The following is a 22,356-nucleotide window of genomic DNA, read 5'->3' as shown; positions in this document are numbered from 1 at the left end:
GAGTGTCCACAGTAATGACTTTGACCAGCTGGAGAGACATGGTCAGACTTTGTCATTTAGGCAGAGCTTTTTTAGTAATTTTTTTTTCATTTTTTAGATTAATTTATTTTTTAATCGAAGGATAATTGCTTTACAGAATTTTGTTGTTTCCCGTCAAACATCAACATTAATAGTTTTTTAAACACAAAAATCTATTAAAACCAATCAATGCTTTACATTGTTGAAAGAAAAAAAAAATATCATTCTCAAATAGTGTCTTTGTAACTGCTCTGCGCTCAACTGATTAAAATACTGAAATGCACTAATGGACATTTTATAGAATATCTCACTGGAGAAAATTGGATTGGCACTTAATTTTGTTCAACAGTAAATGAGCATCTCTACTGCCTATTACAGGAGAGGAAGTATTGTACACTAACTTAGCTTTCTGTCTACAGTATAATTGTTAACTGAATATTGGATTTGTATTTTTACTTATTTTATTTACGTGTGTCACTTACAACCCCAGAAAAATTTTTAAAAATCCATCTTAAAAGGTCTTTGCTTCTCAGATAGCATCTTAGCTGGTTACTACAAATGCATAGACAAGGCTGCTCTGATATCTCTCCAAGATGTACTGCTGGAATACAGTTTTGTTTTGTTTTTTTTTTAAATCACAAATACTGCCTTTAATTACTTAGCTTCTTTCAGTGTTCACTTAGCAGAAACTGACAAATCCATGTTGTTGTTGTTGTCTGGTCTCTAAATCATGTCCAGCTCTTTTGCAGCCCCATGGTAGCCTGCCAGGGTAGACGCAGCTGTCTAAAGAGGATCAGAATGATCGTTGGCAACCCTGTGGCTGACACTGTTTACTCTGGTATCTTTCTAATGGTCACCATTTACTGGGAGGATGGGGGGAGGGTAACCATTTCTAGAATATGGAACATAAAATCTACCTGCTGGAATAATACATGCTATCTCATTTCATCAGGTTTTTCTGAGTGAAAATCTCAGGGTTGCACTCTTTACACAATTCAGAGAAAACACAAGAATTTTTCTCCCATTATATGCCTCTTTTCAAGTGCAAAACAAGAAGACATCAAACTCACAGCACACTCATGCCCGCATAGACGGCTCCCACACACACACCCACTCTCACATACACACAGGGGAGTCCAGGACCTGGGAGAAGCACGTGGCCTTAGAGTTCAGCTGCAGAGGGAGGTCTCCTCATCTCCTTTCCTTACCAACTTTTTCCTTGATAAATGTACTTCATTAATGCTCAATTCCTTGGAATCAGCATTGGAATTAAAAAAAAAAAAAAAACACCTTATCATGAATCATGTGAAAGTGTTAGTCACTCAGTCGTGTCTGACCCTTTGTGACCCCATGGACTGTAGTCCACCAAGCTCCTCTGTCCATGGGATCTCCCAGGCAAAAATACTGGAGTGGGTTGCCATTTCCTTCTCCTTCTCCCTTCCTGCCCAGGGACTGAACCCACTATTGGGTGGGAAATAATCCTAAAGCTACACTTGTTAAGCTTGGATTTCATCCATCATGAGCATCTTGTCTACACTTAACACCGGGAGTACTGGGAACAAGGTATTTTCTCATGAGGTAGCTATGTCTATAGGAAGTTCTTAAATTCACTCGAAGCACATCTCCCTATATGTAAATTCTAACCTGCAGATAACAGGCCTGCCTCTTAGGACAGTGCAAAAGGCGAATTCCCTTGTATGGGGGGGCAGCCTTTCATATTCCCCCAACATGACCTTTTTTGCAAACAAAATTTATCTGTACAGCTTATTATAGGAAAAAATGTGTTGCTTCATCATACTGGTGTTGGTATTTAAAATATGTTCCAATTTTCCTATCTTCATCTTCAAATGTGTTCTCTAACAGCAATCATTCTGGAGAAGGCAATGGCACCCCACTCCAGTACTCTTGCCTGGAAAATCCCATGGATGGAGGAGCCTGGTGGGCTGCAGTCCATGGGATCGCTAAGAGTCAGACACGACTGAGCAATTTCACTTTCACTTTTTCACTTTCATGCATTGGAGAAGGAAATGGTAACCCACTCCAGTTTTCTTGCCCGGAGAATCCTAGGGACAGGAGAGCCTGGTGGGCTGATGTCTATGGGGTCATGCAGAGTCAGACACGACTGAAGTGACTTAACAGCAACAACAATCATTGGAGATGCCAGAATTTCTAGAAAAATATTTGCGTTTTGTTTTAAATCTCAATGATCTGATAATTGGTAGTTTATCTCCTAGGCTGCATTCCTGTATTGAAACATCAGAAAGAACTGAGATAAAGATGTTATTCTACAGAATAAGATATTGCGTTCCTTTGGTGTATGTAACATTGCTATGATTCATTCACACCTTTATAAGTTTATTTGCTCATCAATTTATTCATTCATTAGAAATATACAAGGCTATATGCTAGTTTTATATGATATATAAAAAAGAATCAGTCATTGATCCTGGTGCCAAGAGATCATAGTCATTAAGAAACATAAGGTGCATTATGGAAATAAGAAATGTGGTATAGATTGTAATTTGTGTAACCTTACTTCCTTAATGTTGACTGTAATTCATATACTGGAAGACTGCTTTTAGGTGGGAGTCGATTTTATTCTTTTATGTTTAGACTATTATCCAATGTAATATTTGAATCATTATATATAACCCTCTGTCTATATTTTTAAGCTCTTTTTGATTTGGTGGTAAATTATTAAAGATAGAAATTTTGTTGTAAAGTTGAAAACATTTTAAAGTGTATTGTAGTATATTGTGTATTGGATTTTTATAATCATAGTCTCCAAATATATAAAAATCTAAATATAGGAAATTTATAAAATGACATTAATTTATACATTGTATAATACTTTTACTTCATCATTAATGAGATGTTATCAATACTGATGCTTGTACTGGTCCTAACAGACCTTCGAAATTTATGTTCTACAATCCAAGCAAACAAAACCAAACTGTATCGAGAAAATATATGTGTATCCAGGCATTGAGAAGAGCTGCCTGTTGTGGTTGTTTAGCCTCTAAGTCATGTCCGACTCTGCAACCCCATGGACTGTAGCCCGCCAGGCTCCTCTGTCCGTGGGATTTCCCAGGCAGTGGGTTGCCGTTTTCCTCTCCAGAGCATCTTCCCGACTCAAGGACTGAGCCTCCTTCTCCTGCGCTGGCAGGTGGGTTCTTTCCTGTGAGCCACCAGGGAAGCCCGATAGAAGTGAGTAGATTTACGTTTATTCTTCTTGAAAAGCTTACAAAGTAGATAGTGTTAGTCCCAATATTACAGAAAAGGTAGTCAAATTTTAGATGTTTGAATCATGGATGCTGACTATAACTAGTAAATTTCAGATCTAATTTCAGATAGACATGGGTTAAATGTTTTATTTATTTTTATTATTATTATTATTTTTTTTACTTTACAATATTGTATTGGTTTTGCCATACATCAACCTGCATCCAGAGATCAAGTCATGAAGACATTTAAGGTGCATTATGGAAATAAGAAATGTGGTATAGATTGTATAACCTTAGTCCCTTAAGTTTGACTATAATGATAATTCATATATCGAAAGATTGTTTTTAGGTGGGAGTCAATTTTATTCTTTTATGCTAAGACTACTTTTCAGGTAATATTTTCATTCTTACTGAAATCGCTCATCTTTCCAGAATTACTAGGGGATTGTAGGATATGTGAGCAGAGAAGGGACTGTTTCCACGTGCTGCTTATCATGGTGATCATGGTAGTCAGCACCTGTATCTAAGGCCCTTAGAGAAGGCACATGGAACGGACATTCCTCATTCACTGAAGTTTATAGTGAGAGCATAATCATTAGGACTTTTATTTTTTAAGAAGGTTTTTATTGGAGTATGGTTTTCTTAAAGACATAAATCTGAAATTCACAAACTTATCAAAGTAAACTTGGAGGGCTTGATTCAGATCAATGCTAAAGCAGCTGTGATGAAAAACATTTACCTGTAAAACATTTTACCCAGATTTTTTTTTAAGTTTGAAAGTTGTGGAAATGTAGCTTCAGGCTCTGCTTTCTTTAATGTATTAGGATAATGAAGTTAGTGTCTATGTTTCTGGAAAATGGATGATGACATTCACTATTGATCTCTGGACAGGTTGAGAACAATATTATAATAATCCATACCAGTCAGCTTGACCTTTTACTGATTTGGCCTTTACGTTGAGTGGGAGGGAAAGAAAGAATAAAACAAAGGTGTCTCCATGAGTGGAGTATAACACAGGGCTTGTCACATCCCTGGACTTTATTATTATTTATCATGAAAGCACAGTGATCCATCAAGCCTTTAATCTCATTAGACACCTGTAAATCAGGAAGACAGACCATGGTGAAGCTTCACAGGATCTGCTTAGCAATAAACTTTAAACATTTTCCAAGGTCTTTATAAGAAAATGGGCCTTAAAAGCAATAAAGAGGCTGCAAATACTTGTCACAGCTCAAATATCACCTCTGTAAAGGTTCCTGGGATCTTCACAGGTATAATCGATTGCTCCGTTCTACATACTGTGTCTCTATCATAGGTCACAGATTAAATTCAGAGAGTAGTAACCCTGTGAAGGCATTAAAGTGACAACTAATGACTCAAAGCTCATTAAAGGGACAGGGAGCTTTTTTTTAGAACATCTGCCTCCGCCAGTAGAATATAGCTACTGGACATTAAACCTGGTCCACCCAACTATGTCTATAAACTGCACTTCACATAACAGAATATTAATGAATGAAATGGTCCAGGTGAGATCAGGGGAAGAACAGAGAGATGCACAATTATGAGCAGCATTTCAGGCTCTGAAATGGGTAAAGAGGCTATTGAGGGAGGAAGGCAAGAGTCTACAGACGCACAGGTGAGGCAGCATAGGAAAGAGTGAACTGACAGTCAGAGAAGGAGTGTTCATTTTATATAAAGGCAGTGGTAGATCTTCAACGCAGGCTCAGGATTATTTAATTTTAAAATTTTAAACTAGCTGTCTTTCCAAACTCATGAAGACTGCGGTTGCTCTTGCTGCCGATCTCTAAACTGCACGTCTTCATGATGTTCATGATTACTGCTGTTTTTGAGCCTCGCAGATGTCATAAGCATGTATAGAGCAAATCTAAAATAAGCATTAAGCAGCACTGCACAGTTTTGCAAAGTTTAGAAGCTCGTGCCAGCAGGCGAGTTTCAAATCCTGGCTCCATCACTGTGTGACTGGGGACTGTCACCCTGTATCTTTAAGCCTCTCTGGTAAATGAGGATAATAATAGTGTCCACTGGGAAAGTAAATAGAAGAGCAAAGATTTATATGAGAAAAAATTCAAGACTGTGCATTGGTCAAGAACTAGACATAACGCCAAAAGCATGATCCATAAAACAAAAACAAAAGGCAAATTGGATTTCATGAAGATTTAAAACCTTTGCACTTCAAAAGACCCTATTGAGAAAATGAAAAGACAAGTCACACACAGAAAGGAAACATTTACAAGGCATTTCTCTAATAAATAACTTGTACCCACACTATATAATGCACTTAACAATGAAAAGGAATACAATAATTCAGTTAAAATGGGAAAAAGATTTGAATGGATATTTCACCAGAGAAGATACAGTGATGGCTATTAATGCATGAAAATGTGTTCAAATGTATTTGTAGGGAATGCAAATTAAATGAGATACCACTTCATGTCTATCCACGAAAAGGACCATAATTTAAAGACCAAAAACAACAAAAAAAATGCCTCCTGCTCCTGAGGAGGAAAAAAATGAAAACTTCAACATATTCCAGGCAGAAATAAAGAATGTTACAGCTGCTTTGGAAGCAGTGTGGCAGTTTTTTAAAAAGTTAAACACAAATCAGTGTATGGTGTGTTCATAAAATGGCATGCTATTCAGCCGCACACACAAAAATTAGAACTATTGATAAATGCTACAATGCGGATTAACCTCACAACTATTATGATAAATGAAAGTGATATAAACCAAAAATAAAACAAATATATGGGAATGGATTATATGAATCACTTTATATGAAGTATACAGAAAATGCAAATTTCTAGAGACAGACAGCTGATCAATGGTTGCCTTGGGCTTAACCTGATAGCAGGTAATTGAAAATAGATTCAAGGGCGTTTTGAAATATTCTAGAACTACTGTGGTAATATTTGCACACTTTATAATTTTACTAAAATCATTGGATTCTACATAGAAAATGGGTGAATTATATGCTATGTAATTTTTCTCTCAATAAAGCTCTAAAATATACATTAATGAAAAAAGAGTAAGCAATACTAAAAAAGTGCTACTTATTCTTAAAGGTTTATTAAAGCTCCTAAGGAATATATGCAGAGTATAACCTATAACAGTAACAACAAAATACTGCTGACTTTATGGAGATTTTACATTAACTAAGAGACTACATGTAAATTATGAAGCTCCACCGCACTTTACAGGAAAGGCATTTGATAAACGTTTTATTGAGTGGTTATTACTTTTAAACTATTCAATAATCATTTATATACATATATGTACAAACATGTTAATATCAATTTATGTATTTAAATATTAATATTTTCCATTTGAATTCTTTCTCTTAGCTCAAAACTAGATTTCTTTTGCCACTCAAATGGGGTTCACAAAATCGCACATTTACTCACTTAAATTATCACAGAGTTGTTTTATTTTTATATAAATTATTTTATAATAAACTTCATTCTTCCTAAATATTCTTTCCATTTTTTTTTTTTTACAAAATCTGTGATAGCAACAAAACAGATTCAAAAATGCTGAGGAATGGTTTGAATGGTTGAAGAGTAATAAATAATAAAATTGGAATATTGTTAGAAACTTACGCCTCCTATTTGCCACTTGCAAATGCCAACTGATAGTTCTGCCCAGAAGTAACTGCAATTCTGATCCTTGTGTTAGTTATCCCCTTACTGTTCTCTACAGGTTTAATAGCTAAGTGTGTGTGTATGTGTGAGTGTGTGAGAGAGATTAAAAGATATGTTGTTTAGTTTCGATTTTGAGCTACATAGGAATGCTACTGCACTCACGGATTTTTGCCTTTTCACTCAGCATTTCATATTTAAGATTAGGTCATTTTACAAGTAGTCAATCTAATTCTTCAAGCTAATTTTATTTTCACTGATGATAGAATTCTATCGAATGGATTCTTTGCAGGCTTGTATTCATTAGATAGGCCATGTAGGATGTCCCACATTTAGTTCTTATAGACAATGCAGCGATGAACATTATTCCATTCCCTCTTGGTATCTAAGTGAGATCATCTCTCTCTAGTTTACTGCTGAGTAGTAGCATAAGCATAAGTTCGTATTTATATGTTATGCCAAATATTTTCCACTTTGCTTGTACCACTGACACTCCAATTAGCAATGTCTGTGAGCTCTAGGGTTCCACAGTTTCACAAACATTTGGTATATTTAACAGCTTAAATGTTTTGCCAATCTGGACATTGTGGAATGGAAATCCATTATGTTGTTGATTTGTACTCTTCTGAGTATTACTGGATTTGAACATACTTTCCAATGTTGCTTAACCATTGCATCTCCTTTTCTGTTGAAGATATTAAATATTAAATATTTTCCTGTTTTTTGATACATAGAAATACATTCTTTTGAATCTTGATATTACATTCAGGAATTATGCTGATTTCCCTTATTAATTTTACTAATTTATTTGTAGATTCTTCAGGGTATTTTATAGAGACAAAAGTTAAGTAATGTCACTTTCCTTTCTACTTTTATAATTTCCCATCCCTTTTACTTACTGAACTAGCTAGAAATATAGAAACTGAAAGTGAAGTCGCTCAGTTATGTCTGACTCTTTGTGAACCCATGGACTGTAGCCTACCCGGCTCCTCTGTCCATGGGATTTTCCAGGCAAGAGTACTGGAATGGATTGCCATTTCCTTCTCCAGAGCATCTTCCCAACCCAGGGATCTAACCGAGGTCTCCCTCATTGTAACCAAGACGCTTTACTGTCTGAGTCACCAGGGAAATAGAAGTAGTGGTGGAAGCACTCAGTGTTGTTCTCAGTTTTAAGAAAATGTTCTTTTATGAGTTTTTATTGATATTATTTGAAATGTTTCTGTCAGTTCAGTTCAGTCGCTCAGTCATGTCCAACTCTTTGCAACCCCATGAATCGCAGCACACCAGGCCTCCCTGTCCATCACCAACTCCTAGAGTTCACTCAAACTCATGTCCATTGAGTCAGTGATGCCATCCAGCCATCTCATCCTCTGTCATCCCCTTCTCTTCCTGCCCCCAATCCCTCCCAGCATCACAGTTTTTTCCAGTGAGTCAACTCTTCACATGAGGTGGCTAAAGTACTGGAGTTTCAGCTTCAGCATCAGTCCTTCCAATGAACACCCAGGACTGATCTCCCTTAGGATGGACTGGTTGGATCTCCTTGCAGTCCAAGGGACTCTCAAGAGTCTTCTCCAACACCACAGTTCAAAAGAATCAATTCTTTGGTGCTCAGCCTTCTTCACAGTCCAACTCTCACATCCATACATGACCACTGGAAAAACCATAGCCTTGACTAGACGGACCTTTGTTGGCCAAGTAATGTCTCTGCTTTTCAATATGCTATCTAGGTTGGTCATAACTTTCCTTCCAAGGAGTAAGCATCTTTTAATTTCATGGCTGCAGTCACCATCTGCAGTGATTTTGGAGTCACCCAAAAATAAAGTCTGACAGTGTTTCCACTGTTTCCCCATCTATTTCCCATGAAGTGATGGGACCAGATGCCATTATCTTCGTTTTCTGAATGTTGAGCTTTAAGCCAACTTTTTCACTCTCTTCTTTCACTTTCATCAAGAGGCTTTTTAGTTCCTCTTCACTTTCTGCCATAAGGGTGGTGTCATCTGCATATCTGAGGTTATTGATAAAAGTGCCAAATTGCCTCTTTCCTTCAGATTGGCTTTGCCTTTCCATAATATCTCCCCATGTCTGTTGCTTAATTTATTACCTCTTACTATTTTCTCATTTAAAGTTTAAGAGAGCAATTTTGCCAATAAATTAAAAAAAATCATGTTTTTTTTTTCTGTGTAGCATTTTTAATGATGCCTTGTTTTCGATATTTCTGATTTTCACTATTATTTCTCCTTTAATTTGTGAGTTATTTAGAAGAATTTCTTAGTTTTACAATATATAAGAATTTTGGATATGGAAAGTGAGATAAAAGATAATATCTATATGACACTAATCCTTTGAAATAAATTGAAACTTACTGAATTTACTAAATAATCTAAAATAGAGCAAATTGTATGTAATACACCATTTATGGTTGATAAGCACGTTGATTTCCAGTAGTCATGTAAGGATGTGAAAGTTGGATTATAAAGAAAGCTGAGCACTGAAGAATTGATGCTTTTGAACTGTGGTGTTGGAGAAGACTCTTGTGAGTCCCTTGGACTGCAAGGACATCCAACCAGTCCATCCTAAAGGAAATCAGTCCTGAATATTCATTGGAAGGACTGATGCTGAAGCTGACACTTCGATACTTTGGCCATTTTATGCAAAGAACTGACTCATTTGAAAAGACTCTGATGCTGCGCAAGATTGAAGGCGGGAGGAAAAGGGGAAGACAGAGGATGAGATGGCTGGATGGCATCACCGACTCAATGGACATGAGTTTGAGCAAGCTCCAGGAGTTGGTGATGGACAGGGAGGCCTGGCATGCTCCAGTCCATGGGTCACAAAGAGTTGGACACGACTGAGCAACAGAATGGAACCGAACTGAAAAAAGTTCATAATTTTAGAGTTCATAGTTTTAGGGTTCAGTTATATATATACTATGATTAGGTTCCTTGCCATAAAATCTGAACATTTTATACCTTTATTGATTTTTGTTTTCTTGATCTATTAGTTACTGAAAAAGTTCTCAGTCTGTCAGATTTTCTTCTGTATCTCTAAGCTGTGTTATTAAATGCACACTATAATTATAATTATTCATTAATTATATTCATATTCTTATCTTAATTACAATTATATCTTTCAGCTATATTAAAATTTATCATTATGAAATATGCAACAATGTTTACCCTTAAACTCTATTTTTGTCCAGTAAGAAAGAGTTATACCAGCATTCTTTCTGCTTAGTATTTTCTTGGTAGATTTTTTCCTAGCTTTTTTTTTTCAACATTTTGATAACATTGTAATTTAGATATATTTTTGTAAACAACATATAGAAGAGTTTATTCCATTATTTGTGGAAATTTCTTTACCAAATTCTTGACAAAATTTTGCCTTTTAGCTGCATTATTTAGTCCAATTACATATGTCTTTACTGTCGTCTTTGTGTTTTTTTCTAAAATTAGATCTACTGTCTAATATTTTAAAACCATCTTTTTTCCTTTTGAATTTAGAATTTTAGTTCCTGCCAAGTTTTTAATTTATTAATTCTAAAACTACACTTTTTATTGCTACTCCTGTGCTGGTCATTCTACAAGGTCTAATACTATTGAAGTCATTATGCTTTCCAGTAAGTACCAATTTGGGACTTACTACCCCGTCATGCCCTATAGGATCGTGTGCTGTTTTTTCATGTATTTTAAAACACTGTTCAGTTTTTAACATCAAGAGATATTTTGATGTGTGCTGCATTGTATACAGTTTTAATTGGAATTAAAGTGTTTCATCAGTTCTGAAATTTTCCAAATTGTTATCGTCTCAATTGCTTCCCTGACTCATTTTCTATCTCCAGTCTTTCTATTCCAATTAGATGAATATGTAAATGTTCTTTGAAGTTTTAATAGCATCTACTTGAGAAACTGAATATACCTGGGTATTGTTTGACACTTTCTCAATGTCTTAAATAGTAATTGGTCACTTTAGACTATCAGCAGTTACTTTCATTAGGTTATATTTTTCTAGGAAATTGTCCATTTCTCCCAGGTTTTCAAAAAAATATGGAGACAATTGATCAAATTACTTAATATCTATATTTGAATTACTTCTAATTCTGTGATTACTAGCTCATTCTCAGTTATAAATTTATGAAATTATTTTTTATCAAGATAGCTAGTGCCTTCTCTATCTCAGTATTATTTTTCCACAGAGAAGCAGAAATTGATTTTATAGGCAATTTATTTCTAGAAGCAGAAATGTATTTTTTAGTTATTACATAGTTCTAATTATTAACTTAATTCTGCTTTGCTATTATTATTTCTCATTTCATTTAGTTCTTAAAGTTTTTCCAACTCTTTAAATTGAATGTCTAACTTCTTTTGAAATATTTGTAATATTTTAAGCATTTAAGAATTCATGGCTATGAAACTTTCTGTAAGTTTTACATTACTAATTTTAAAAAGTACTTTGGAACGTGGGTTTTGAATACAAATTTTTTCTGACATGATCAATTGTCCTTTTAATCGGCGTCTTTGCACTGCTTGTTATTTTTTTTACTGATATTTTTATTACAGAATAAATATATTTATTTATTTGGAATGTTTTGGTTAATTTCTTATAGATTCTTTGTATTTTATCTTCATAATATGGTCAATACTTTGTTGTGTTACTTTATGAAATATTAGAATATCAAAGATTGCATTTTTGTTTTGTATTAACCTTAATATATTATATAATTTTACTTATATTTCTTAACAATTATGTATTGATTTCCTACCTTGAAGACTGATGAAAATCACCCAACTATTTTTCCTCATTTTTGCTGTCTGACTTTGCTTGGTTATAGCATAATTCAAGGGTTATTTTCAAAGTGCAGATCATCTTTTAATGAATAGTGTAGAGAAAGGCAGAGTTGGAGTACATGTCGGTTAAGCTGTCAGTCAGTCTGGATTTTGGTCAGTTTTTTTCTTTGAATGTTTTCCCATCATTTATCTGCCTAGGGTTCTGCCTCCACTCAGGCCATGGAGAGTCTTCCTGACTTACCCTGAGCTCTATACGTCATTTTTTAGGGGTGATTTAATAGCAACTTTATTTCAGGTGATAAGCATCAGTGGCTGCCTAATCTGGTTTTGCTGGGTTTTGTTTTTTTTTTTTCCTGTTACACCCATCATACTAACAGCAAGATGTTGGACATTTACATCTCCATGTCCCTTTCTTCTGCAAAGAGTTAAGCAATCTTCAATACAACTGGATCTTTCCTTCCCAAGTAAGGAATTGTCTGATGGGCTCCGTGTGTGAGTGTACGTGTGTGTACTCAGCCATATCCAACTCTGCAACTTCAGGAACTGTAGCCTGTCAGGCTCTTCTGTCCATGGAATTTTCCAGGCAAGAATACTGGAGTGGGTTGCCAGTTCCTATTCTAGGGGAACTTCCCAACCCAGGGATCAAACCCATGTCTCTTGCATCTCCTGCATTGACAGGCAGATTCTTACCTCTAGCAATCCTTTACTAAAATAATCTTCCATATGTTATTAGAAATTTGAACCAAGAGAATAGGTTTTTGTGTTTTTTTTGAAAAGTAGAAAATCAAGATCATAGGTAGCCACATTATTTACCATTGCAAATTTAAAGTTAGAAACTTTCTGGGTCAAGTTCTAGTTAATATAAAGTGTATTCTTAAATGGTGGAAGCTAGATTCTCACTGTGTTTCTCCTGTGAAGTATTCTTCAGTTCAGTTCAGTTCAGTTCAGTCGCTCAGTCATGTCCGACTCTTCGTGACCCCATGAATCACAGCACACCAGGCCTCCCTGTCCATCACCAACTCACAGAGTTCGCTCAGACTCATGTCCATCGAGTCAGTGATGCCATCCAGCCATCTCATCCTCTGTCATCCCCTTCTCCTCCTGCCCCCAATCCCTCCCAGCATCAGAGTCTTTTCCAATGAGTGAACTCTTTGCACGACGTAGCCAAAGTACTGGAGTTTCAGCTTCAGCATCATTCCCTCCAAAGAAATCCCAGGGCTGATCTCCTTCAGAATGGACTGGAAAAGGTCAGTTTTCATTCCAATCCCAAAGAAAGGCAATGCCAAAGAATGCTCAAACTACCGCACAATTGCACTCATCTCACACACTAGTAAAATAATGCTCAAAATTCTCCAAGCTAGGCTTCAGCAATATGTGAACCGTGAACTTCCTGATGTTCAAGCTGGTTTTAGAAAAGGCAGAGGAACCAGAGATCAAATTGCCAACATCCGCCGGATCATGGAAAAGGCAAGAGAGTTCCAGAAAAATATCTATTTCTGCTTTATTGACTATGCCAAAGCCTTTGACTGTGTGGATCACAATAAACTGTGGAAAATTCTGAAAGAGATGGGAATACCAGACCACCTGACCTGCCTCTTGAGAAATTTGTATGCAGGTCAGGAAGCATCAGTTAGAACTGGACATGGAACAACAGACTGGTTCCAAATAGGAAAAGGAGTACGTCAAGGCTGTATATTGTCACCCTGCTTATTTAACTTATATGCAGAGTACATCATGAGAAACGCTGGACTGGAAGAAACACAAGCTGGAATCAAGATTGCTGGGAGAAATATCGATAACCTCAGATATGCAGATGACACCACCCTTATGGCAGAAAGTGAAGAGGAACTCAAAAGCCTCTTGATGAAAGTGAAAGTGGAGAGTGAAAAAGTTGGCTTAAAGCTCAACATTCAGAAAACGAAGATCATGGCATCTGGTCCCACCACTTCATGGGAAATAGATGGGGAAGTATTCCTCTGTAATCTTTAATCATGGACGCTTCCTCCTACCTGAGATCTTGTTTTGGGGAAGGCTCTGGGTTCAGAGTATCCACAGTTAAGCACTTCCACTCCACTGGCCTGGTGACAGGTCCTAACCAAGGGAGGAGAGCCATGCCTGCCTCCCTCATGGTCCCTCTGGACTTGTTTCTTTTCTGCACTCTTAACACTGCCAGTAAAGATTGTTTACTCCAAAAAACAAAACAAAAACATTCTTAGAGTGCTCCTTTTTTTCTTTATGCTATGCCTTGATTATAAACCAGCCACATAATCTGGGCAGAAGTAGTGTCACGTAACTAATTATTTTATTCATTATTTCATAATTAAGTGAGAAAGAATGCATGTTCCTTGCTCTAATAGAACTGCATGCTTATTATAAAGGGTTATTAATTCACTGTAAACTGCATTGAGTCTTCCGACACATCTCCTCTGTTGGTAGTATTCTCTGCAGTTTTACATAAGGCTAAGTGTGTGTATATTTATTATCTACTTCTCAACCACTCAGAAATAAAATTATAATTTTCAGTAGCCTGGCACTAGGGTTTATTGCAAACACAGAATCCCAAGCTAAAAGCTATCACTGTTTATCTATTTTTATTCTTTTTGGTTTTTTTTGGTTTGCTGATAGTGACAAATTCTATCAGAGTTGGTTTTGTTTTGAAAACCAGAGAACAACCAAAAATAACTTCTACATTCTTGAATAGGTACACAGCAATATATTTCATAGTAGGAAATGTGTAGCTTTTCTGACTGCTGACAATAAAGCTTTGACACTAGTTCATATAAGTCACACAGAAATCAAGAACAGTAAGTGCCACATTAATATGGCACTTTATTTTATGTAGCTTTTAAATTTGAAATCTAACCCAAGAGTAAGACAAATTAGTATGGTTTCAAGAAGGAAAAAGAAAAGGTAATTATGAAATTGTAAAGAACAGGTGGTTCTTTTATATTAGCAAGCTCAGAATGGATGGAAAGTAGTTGAATCAAGAGAAGAAAACTGTGCTAGGTGACTTTGAGTGCTAAAGAGAGGACTTTTACACCCCCAGCTCTAATGGCTAGTGTTATGGAAGGAAACAGCAGCATGAAAAGACGGGATACAAAGCAATGAAGGGCTTATATGATGGGAAAGCCATCAAAACTCATTAGAAAAGATTCTAAAGTTAATTAAAAAGAAACACAAATAACTCAATATTTTATTTCTCTTTCCTGTAACTAACTTGAGATTTCAGTTTGATTTCTAGCAATAAACATGGATTTACATTAGTCTGCCCCCAACTGGAAAATTGTGTGGCCACTGACACAAGTCCCTTAAAGTTACCCAGCAGTACTGAATAAACTGAGCACACTTCATCCTCAGTTACCATGTAAAGGCCACCCACTACTTCTGTTTCCTCTAGAACTGGACTCAAACTGTGCCATGCCAGGAAAATGCAACAACAACAACAACAAACAAATGGAATCAGTGACAGACTTTATTTTCTTGGCCTTCAAACTCACTGGGGACAATGGCTGCAGCCATGAAATGATGAATGGATAAGAAAGCTGTGGTACATATGCACAATGGAGTATTACTCAGCCATTAAAAAGAATACATTTGAATCGGTTTTAATGAGGTGGATGAAACTGGAGCCTGTTATACAGAGTGAAGTAAGACAGAAAGAAAAACACCAATACAGTATACTAATGCATATATATGGAATTTAGAAAGATGGTAACAATAACCCTGTATACGAGACAGCAAAAGAGACACTGATGTATAGAACAGTCTTTTGGACTCTGTGGGAGAGGGAGAGGGTGGGATGATTTGGGAGAATGGCATTGAAACATGTATAATATCATATATGAAATGAGCCGCCAGTCCAGGTTCAATGCACGATACTGGATGCTTGGGGCTGGTGCACTGGGACAACCCAGAGGGAGGGTACAGGGAGGGAGGAGGGAGGAGGGTTCAGGATGGGGAACACGTGTATACCTGTGACGGATTCATGTTGATATATGGCAAAACCAATACAATATTGTAAAGTTAAAAAATAAAATAAAAAAAGAGTTTTAGCAGTTAAAAAAAAAAACAAACCTCTTGTTCTTTGAAAGAAAAGCTATGACAAACCCAGACTATGTGTTAAAAATCAGAGACATCACCTTGCCAACAAAAGTTCATATGGTCAAAGCTATGGTTTTTCCAGTAGTCATGTGCAGATGTGAGAGTTGAACCATAAAGAAAGCTGAGTGCTGAAGAACTGATGCTTTCAAACTGTGGTGCTGGAGAAGAGTCTTGAAAGTCCCTTGAACTGAAAAGAGAAAAAAAACAGTCAATCCTAAAGGAAATCAACCCTGAATTTCATTGGAAGAACTGATGCTAAAGCTGAAGCTCCAACAGTTTGGCCACCTTATGGAAGAACTGACTCATTGGAGAAGACTCTGAGGTTGGGAAAGATTGAGGGCAGGAGGAAAAGGGAGCAACAGAGGATGAGAAGGTTGGGTGGCATCATTGTCTCCATGGACATGAGTTTGAGCAAATTCTGGGATACACTGAAGAATAGGGAAGTCTGGTGCTGCCGTCCATGGGATCTCAAAGAGTCGGACACACCATGTGCCTGAACAGCAACAACAAAACCAGCAGTCCAGGCGTTTTGCATGAATGACAGCAAGGAGTGGTCTTGACCAAGAGGGCTGAGAATGAAGGGTGGGATGTTCTAATTTCTCCAGATTGTACCGATATTTTAGGGATGATGGCATTTTTCTGAGAGTAAAATGTGGCTGTGTGTAGGGTATTTTGTGGTGGGGCAGAGAAGGAAAGGCCTAGCACAAAAGATCTGCTTCAAGTCAAAACTAGAAGGGAAGGGGCACCAAAAACTTGCTTCCACTTGAAGCAGAGGAACTTCCGGCCTTGTGTTTCAGACCCTGAAGCCTGGTGCAAAATCTTTTGCCAAAAAGGCTCTGTTCATTTTCCCTTCAGTAGAGAAATACATTTATAACCAATAGAAAGCTTGAAAGAACCTAGAGTAAAACCAATGCATCCTATTTTCACAAACAAGGACACCTACCAATCACCAGCTGCTCCCCATCATCCCCGTTGTCTGCATCACACCCCATGGCTTGGAACAGGTTCTGGAAGAAGATGAGATGGAGAAATGCCATGCCCTACCCTTGGGGCAATTTGACTATGATGTCATTTGTGTTATTTTTATCTTTCCTGCTTGGATTTTTCAGTCTTTTTGCATCTACAGTTTTATAGTTCTCATCTGATTTGGAAAAATTTCAGTCATTATTCCTTCAAATACTGTTTCTGCTCCCCCCTTTCGCCTCTCCTTTAAATAGCACGCTACACTCCTTGATATTGTATGCAAGTCTCTGAGGATCTGCTTATTTCAGCTTTTTTTCCCAGTGTCCTTTATTTTGGTTAACTTTGATTGCTATGTCTTCAAACTCATTATATATTTCCCCTGCAGAATCTAATATTCTATTAAGTCAATTCACTGAAAATTTCATTTCAACTCATATTTTTTCTTCCCTAAAAGTCCCACATATTTCTTTTTATATCATTTATTTATTTCCTTTAAATACTTGAATATAGCTATAATTGCTATTTTAAAGAATTTGTCTCTTATTATATTATCTCTGGAATTTCTGAGTCCCTATTACCTAACATTTTCCATTTATGGTTCACCTTTTTTCTGTTTCTTTGCATATCAAGTGATTTTTAAAAATAGATTCTGGATATTGTGATATTACAATTTTGAAACATTTCTTCAATCGGGCTTCAGTTTGAGATGGCAGGTGATTAAGTTACTTGTAGGCTGTCGTTGTTCAGCTGTTAAGTCATGTCTGACTCTTTGTTACCCGAGGAGCACAGCAGGCTCCTCGGTCCTCCACTATCTTCCAGAGCTTGCTCAAATTCATGTCCATTGACTTGCTGATGCTATCTCTCCATCTCATCCTCGGTCACCCCATTCTTCTTTCCCAGCATCAGGTTCTTTTCCAATAAGTTCATTCAGAGGATCTGCTTACTTCAGTTTTTCATCCAATGTGAAGCTATAGTTATGGGAGGGACAAGTCCAGGTGCAGATACTCTTTATCCCAGGAAGTAAACGCTGAAACTTAAAACTTTTGCAGCTTCTTTTCATGTTCTGATAAGGCAACTCTGGACTGGCCGTATGTTACCTCTAGGTGAATCTGACACGGAAGTGTTACCCTCCTGGGATCTCAACAGAGAGTTGAATGGTCTTTCATCACCCACGCTGGTTGAGGGGAACTCAGACATCTCAGACCCCCATGTGTTTGCCTGATCTGGCCTCTTATGGCTGCAGGGTAGTTTCTCCTTGCTGGTCTCTACAAGTGCACGTCTCAGGATCCAGGCAAGAATTCACAGGGCCACTGTGTGGGTCCCTGAAGCTCTTCCTCTGCACTGCATCCTCCTCTCTGGAACTCTGCAACTCAAATTCCAGCCATCAGCACTCCCCCAGACACCCCTTTCTTCCTTGTCAAGTCAGCAAAACTCCAGACTCTACTTTAAGAACGGCTCCTACAAATGGCGTACTAAAGGACATCTGCAAAATCGGAGTGATGGTAGGACACACCTCATTGGTCTCCCTTTTCCCAGGGTTGAATCCTTTTCCTTCTTTGGTGCAATATGTGAAAAAGTTGTTTCATATATTTTTTCAAGTTTTCTAATTATTTACGACAGTTCAGACATCAGTGACTCTGTAATAACATATCCAAATTTGAGAACAGTTCAGTCACTCTGTCACATCCAACTCTTTGTGACCCCATAGACTGCAGCAAGACAGGATTCCCTGTCCATCACCAACTCCTGGAGCTTGCTCAAACTCATGTCCATCAAGTTTGTGATGTCATCCAACCATCTCATTTTCTATTGTTTCCTTCTTTTCCTGCCTTCAATCGTTCCCAGATTCAGGGTCTTTTCAAATGAGTCAGTTCTTCACATAAGGTTGTAGAAGGTAATGGCAACCCACTCCAGTACTCTTGCCTGGAAAATCCCATGGGCGGAGGAGCCTGGTAGGCTGTGGTCCATGGGGTTGCTAAGAGTCGGACATGACTGAGCAACTTCACTTTCACTTTTCACTTTCATGCATTGGAGGAGGAAATGGCAACCCACTCCAGTGTTCTTGCCTGGAGAATCCCAGGGACAGGGGAGCCTGGTGGGCTGCCATCTATGGGGTCGCACAGAGTCAGACATGACTGAAGCGACTTAGCAGTAGCAGCACATAAGGTAGCCAAAGTATTGGAGTTTCAGCTTCAGCATCAGTCCTTCCAACGAATATTCAGGGCTGATTTCCTTTAGGATTGAGTGGTTGGATATCCTTGAAGTCCAAGGGACTCTCAAGAGTCTTCTCCAACAGATAAGATCAGATCAGATCAGTCGCTCAGTCATGTCCGACTCTTTGCAACTCCATGAATCGCAGCAGGCCAGGCCTCCTTGTCCATCACCAAATCCCAGAGTTCACTCAGACTCGTGTTCATTGAGTCAGTGATGCCATCCAGCCATCTCATCCTCTGTCGTCCCCTTCTCCTCTTGCCCCCAGTCCCTCCCAGCATCAGAGTCTTTTCCAATGAGTCAACTCTTTGCATGAGGTGGCCAAAGTACTGGAGTTTCAGCTTTAGCATCATTCCTTCCAAAGAAATCCCAGGGCTGATCTTCAGAATGGACTGGTTGGATCTCCTTGCAGTCCAAGGGACTCTCAAGAGTCTTCTCCAACACCACAGTTCAAAAGCATCAATTCTTCGGCGCTCAGCCTTCTTCACAGTCCAACTCTCACATCCATACATGACCACAGGAAAAACCATAGCCTTGACTAGATGGACCTTTGTTGGCAAAGGAGTGTCTCTGCTTTTGAGTATGCTGTCTAGGTTGGTCATAACTTTCCTTCCAAGGAGTAAGCGTCTTTTAATTTCATGGCTGCAGTCACCATCTGCAGTGATTTTGGAGCCCAGAAAAATAAAGTCTGACACTGTTTCCACTGTTTCCCCATCTATTTCCCATGAAGTGATGGGACCGGATGCCATGATCTTAGTTTTCTTTTTTTTTTTTTTTACCATCTGACTAGAACCTTTATTATTCAGAAATAAACATCCTGAAGTGAGGTGGTTAGCATAGTTTTTTCTGGATTACTGTAATAAATATTTGTCGATATACCATCTCAATAATCATACACTTTTTACATTCTTAAGAGCTTCCAGAAATAACTCTTCTGTATAAAAAAACTTACAAAGGGCACAAGAGAACGGTCTATACGGAAGGAAAATTCTGGCGGGGGAAACTCTAATGAAGTGTTTTCTCCATTACATTTTTGATCGATACAGTTCAGGAAAAAAGCCTCACTTTGCCTTCCTTTTTGAATGCAAGAAATCAGATTAAAGGGAAGAACTTTCATAATCTCAAGTATAAATCACAAACAGGTTTTTCTGATAAAAGTTTTAAAGCTTGAAGAAATGAGAAAGGCAAGCATGCATTTCTTTAAGCATCTCAATAAATTTGCAAAATTTTTCAGCAATTATGCACATATTGTTTCTATACTTAAAAATGCAATAACATTCATGCTTTGAGTATTTTTTCCTGAGTGTTTTAACGATACTTTGTTTCAGGTGATTCAAAAGTAAGACTTACAACATACACGTCACATAACAGGAATTCTCCATGTGGTTAGCATTTTGAACTCTGTAACAGCATGAGACAGCAGGCAGTCAAGCATGACCCCATCTGTCCTGTAAGGAGCGCCTGGAGAACCCTCGATGTCTTTGTCACCTGCTCAGTGTGTCTGGCGGCTCTGCGGAGATGCAGCCATGCCTCGTCTGCCCATGTGCAGACTCCCTGGCTTGCCGCGGCCATCACCTCAGTGCTGAGCATTCAAAGAAACACTGCAGGTGCCCTTTTGCTTCTCTCTGGTCCCTTCACCAAATCCTTTCATCACTTATGACATTACTTGTTAATATTCAACATTCCAAAAAGGAAACTGCAGGTACACAAGTTTGTGAACTTTCACTAAACCAAATAAATGTTAAAATAGATAAAACACTCAAATTCTTGAAAAACAAACCTTGGTTTTCACAATCTTTTGAACATTGTAGAGTTACTCAGACACAAGAATTGAAAATGCATGTGCTATCTGGAAGAGAACTACTGAATTTATTCTCCAGGAGAAAAACAGACCTGAAGCATCACATTACTGGAACGTTTGAAACACGATGACAAGTTCTTATCTTCTAAACTTCAATGAAAGCTGCTTGTACAAACTATTTAATGAATATCTGCCCCTATTAAACAAGCCAGATATCTGATGTATTGAGGATATCAGAAGCTGGGTCACTTCACTTCTTCCTGTTGCCTCCAGTTGCTAGAACAGTGGCAACACGCATAAATATGTTTAATGTATCCATGTCGATTCCCAGCATCGAACTGATGGGGTCGTATTTCTGAACTCCATACATTGGTACTACTTCTGCACGCTTGATTACTTTCTGTGTATCATATAGAAGAAACATGCTGAAAAGAACTAATCCACCATAAACCGCCACTGAGTACAGAGTGGCACCAGCCACAGTGGTAGGTGGAGGAACATTGATCCTAGTGAGGACACAAAGACGACACCGAGGCCCACACCCAGGGGGGCCCCCATGTTGAGAAACTTCTCACTGGGCGCACACATGGCCACGGTGGAGAGACCTCCCACGATGCCAGCCGTGTACCACGCAGCTCTGAGGAGAAGAGGCCCCCCTAGTATCGTCAGAGGAGCCACCACAGCACCCATCACACCAGAATGTAGTAACCAAGCAAGGTGCTTTGGGCCTGGACTCTGCTCATATGATATTGACTGTACCAGCATTCCAGCTCCAATCATGGCTGCAAAGGTTGCACCAATGGTTATCCAAGAGCCTCTCATCATGAAGTTCATGAGAGCAGGAGTTCTGCTCACTGCCACGGCAGACAAAGCTGTTAAGCCAATACTTCCTGCTAAGTACATGTAAGTGGAATGAATTCTGTCCTTCACATACTGAGGCCACATTACAGCTTTTTCAATAGCTCTGATCTCATTAGACATTCCCAATCCGTAGTAGCACAAAGCTCCAAGACCAACTGCAGCCCCTCCAGCAATAAACCATCTTCCCATCTGATCAATTTTAAATATTTTTTCCACGGATGGTTCCAAAGCTGCCTCCTTGAGTTCTTGGGTTGCTTTTCCACGTCGAATCCCAATTCTTGTCTTGGTAGCATACTCCCTGCTGGGTGTCAAAAGCCATTGATTCTTCGTGATGGAATTCTTCACAACAGGGGAGGCCTTGGTGAAACCCTGGAAGGTAGAGCTCGGAGACACACAAGTCTTGCGGCCAGCATGGTGGTGCACCAGGTTTACCAAGCAGATCTGAAATGCTCAGTCCCTGGACACCTCAAGCGCGCAGTTCCCCTTCCTTAGTTTTCTGAATGTTGAGCTTTAAGCCAACTTTTTCACTCTCCACTTTCACCTTCATCAAGAGGCTTTTGAGTTCCTCTTCACTTTCTGCCATAAGGGTGGTGTCATCTGCATATCTGAGGTTATTGATATTTCTCCCAGCAATCTTGATTCCAGCTTGTGTTTCTTCCAGTCCAGCGTTTCTCATGATGTACTCTGCATAGAAGTTAAATAAACAGGGTGACAATATACAGCCTTGACGTACTCCT

The 22,356-nt window shown here is 38.2% G+C and overlaps 1 protein-coding gene and 1 pseudogene across 1 annotated transcript; both read right to left on the bottom strand.

The window, feature by feature from the left end:
• Positions 1–16,820, bottom strand: part of LOC112448110 (regulator of microtubule dynamics protein 2-like) — a 61,953-nt pseudogene extending 45,133 nt beyond the window's left edge.
• Positions 16,821–20,803: 3,983 nt separating this feature from the next.
• Positions 20,804–22,108, bottom strand: LOC100848504 (growth hormone-inducible transmembrane protein-like). Its single transcript, XM_059889982.1, is given in 3 exon segments — positions 20,804–21,253; positions 21,256–21,987; positions 21,990–22,108. Coding segments are annotated over 3 exon segments (1,020 nt in total). The 5' UTR covers positions 22,033–22,108; the 3' UTR covers positions 20,804–21,008.
• Positions 22,109–22,356: the final 248 nt, after the last annotated feature.

This window comes from Bos taurus, chromosome 9 (assembly GCF_002263795.3).
Source record: "Bos taurus isolate L1 Dominette 01449 registration number 42190680 breed Hereford chromosome 9, ARS-UCD2.0, whole genome shotgun sequence".
Taxonomy (NCBI): domain Eukaryota; kingdom Metazoa; phylum Chordata; class Mammalia; order Artiodactyla; family Bovidae; genus Bos; species Bos taurus.
Note: the sequence above shows the minus strand (reverse complement) of the source record. Positions and strands in the feature narration are given on the sequence as shown.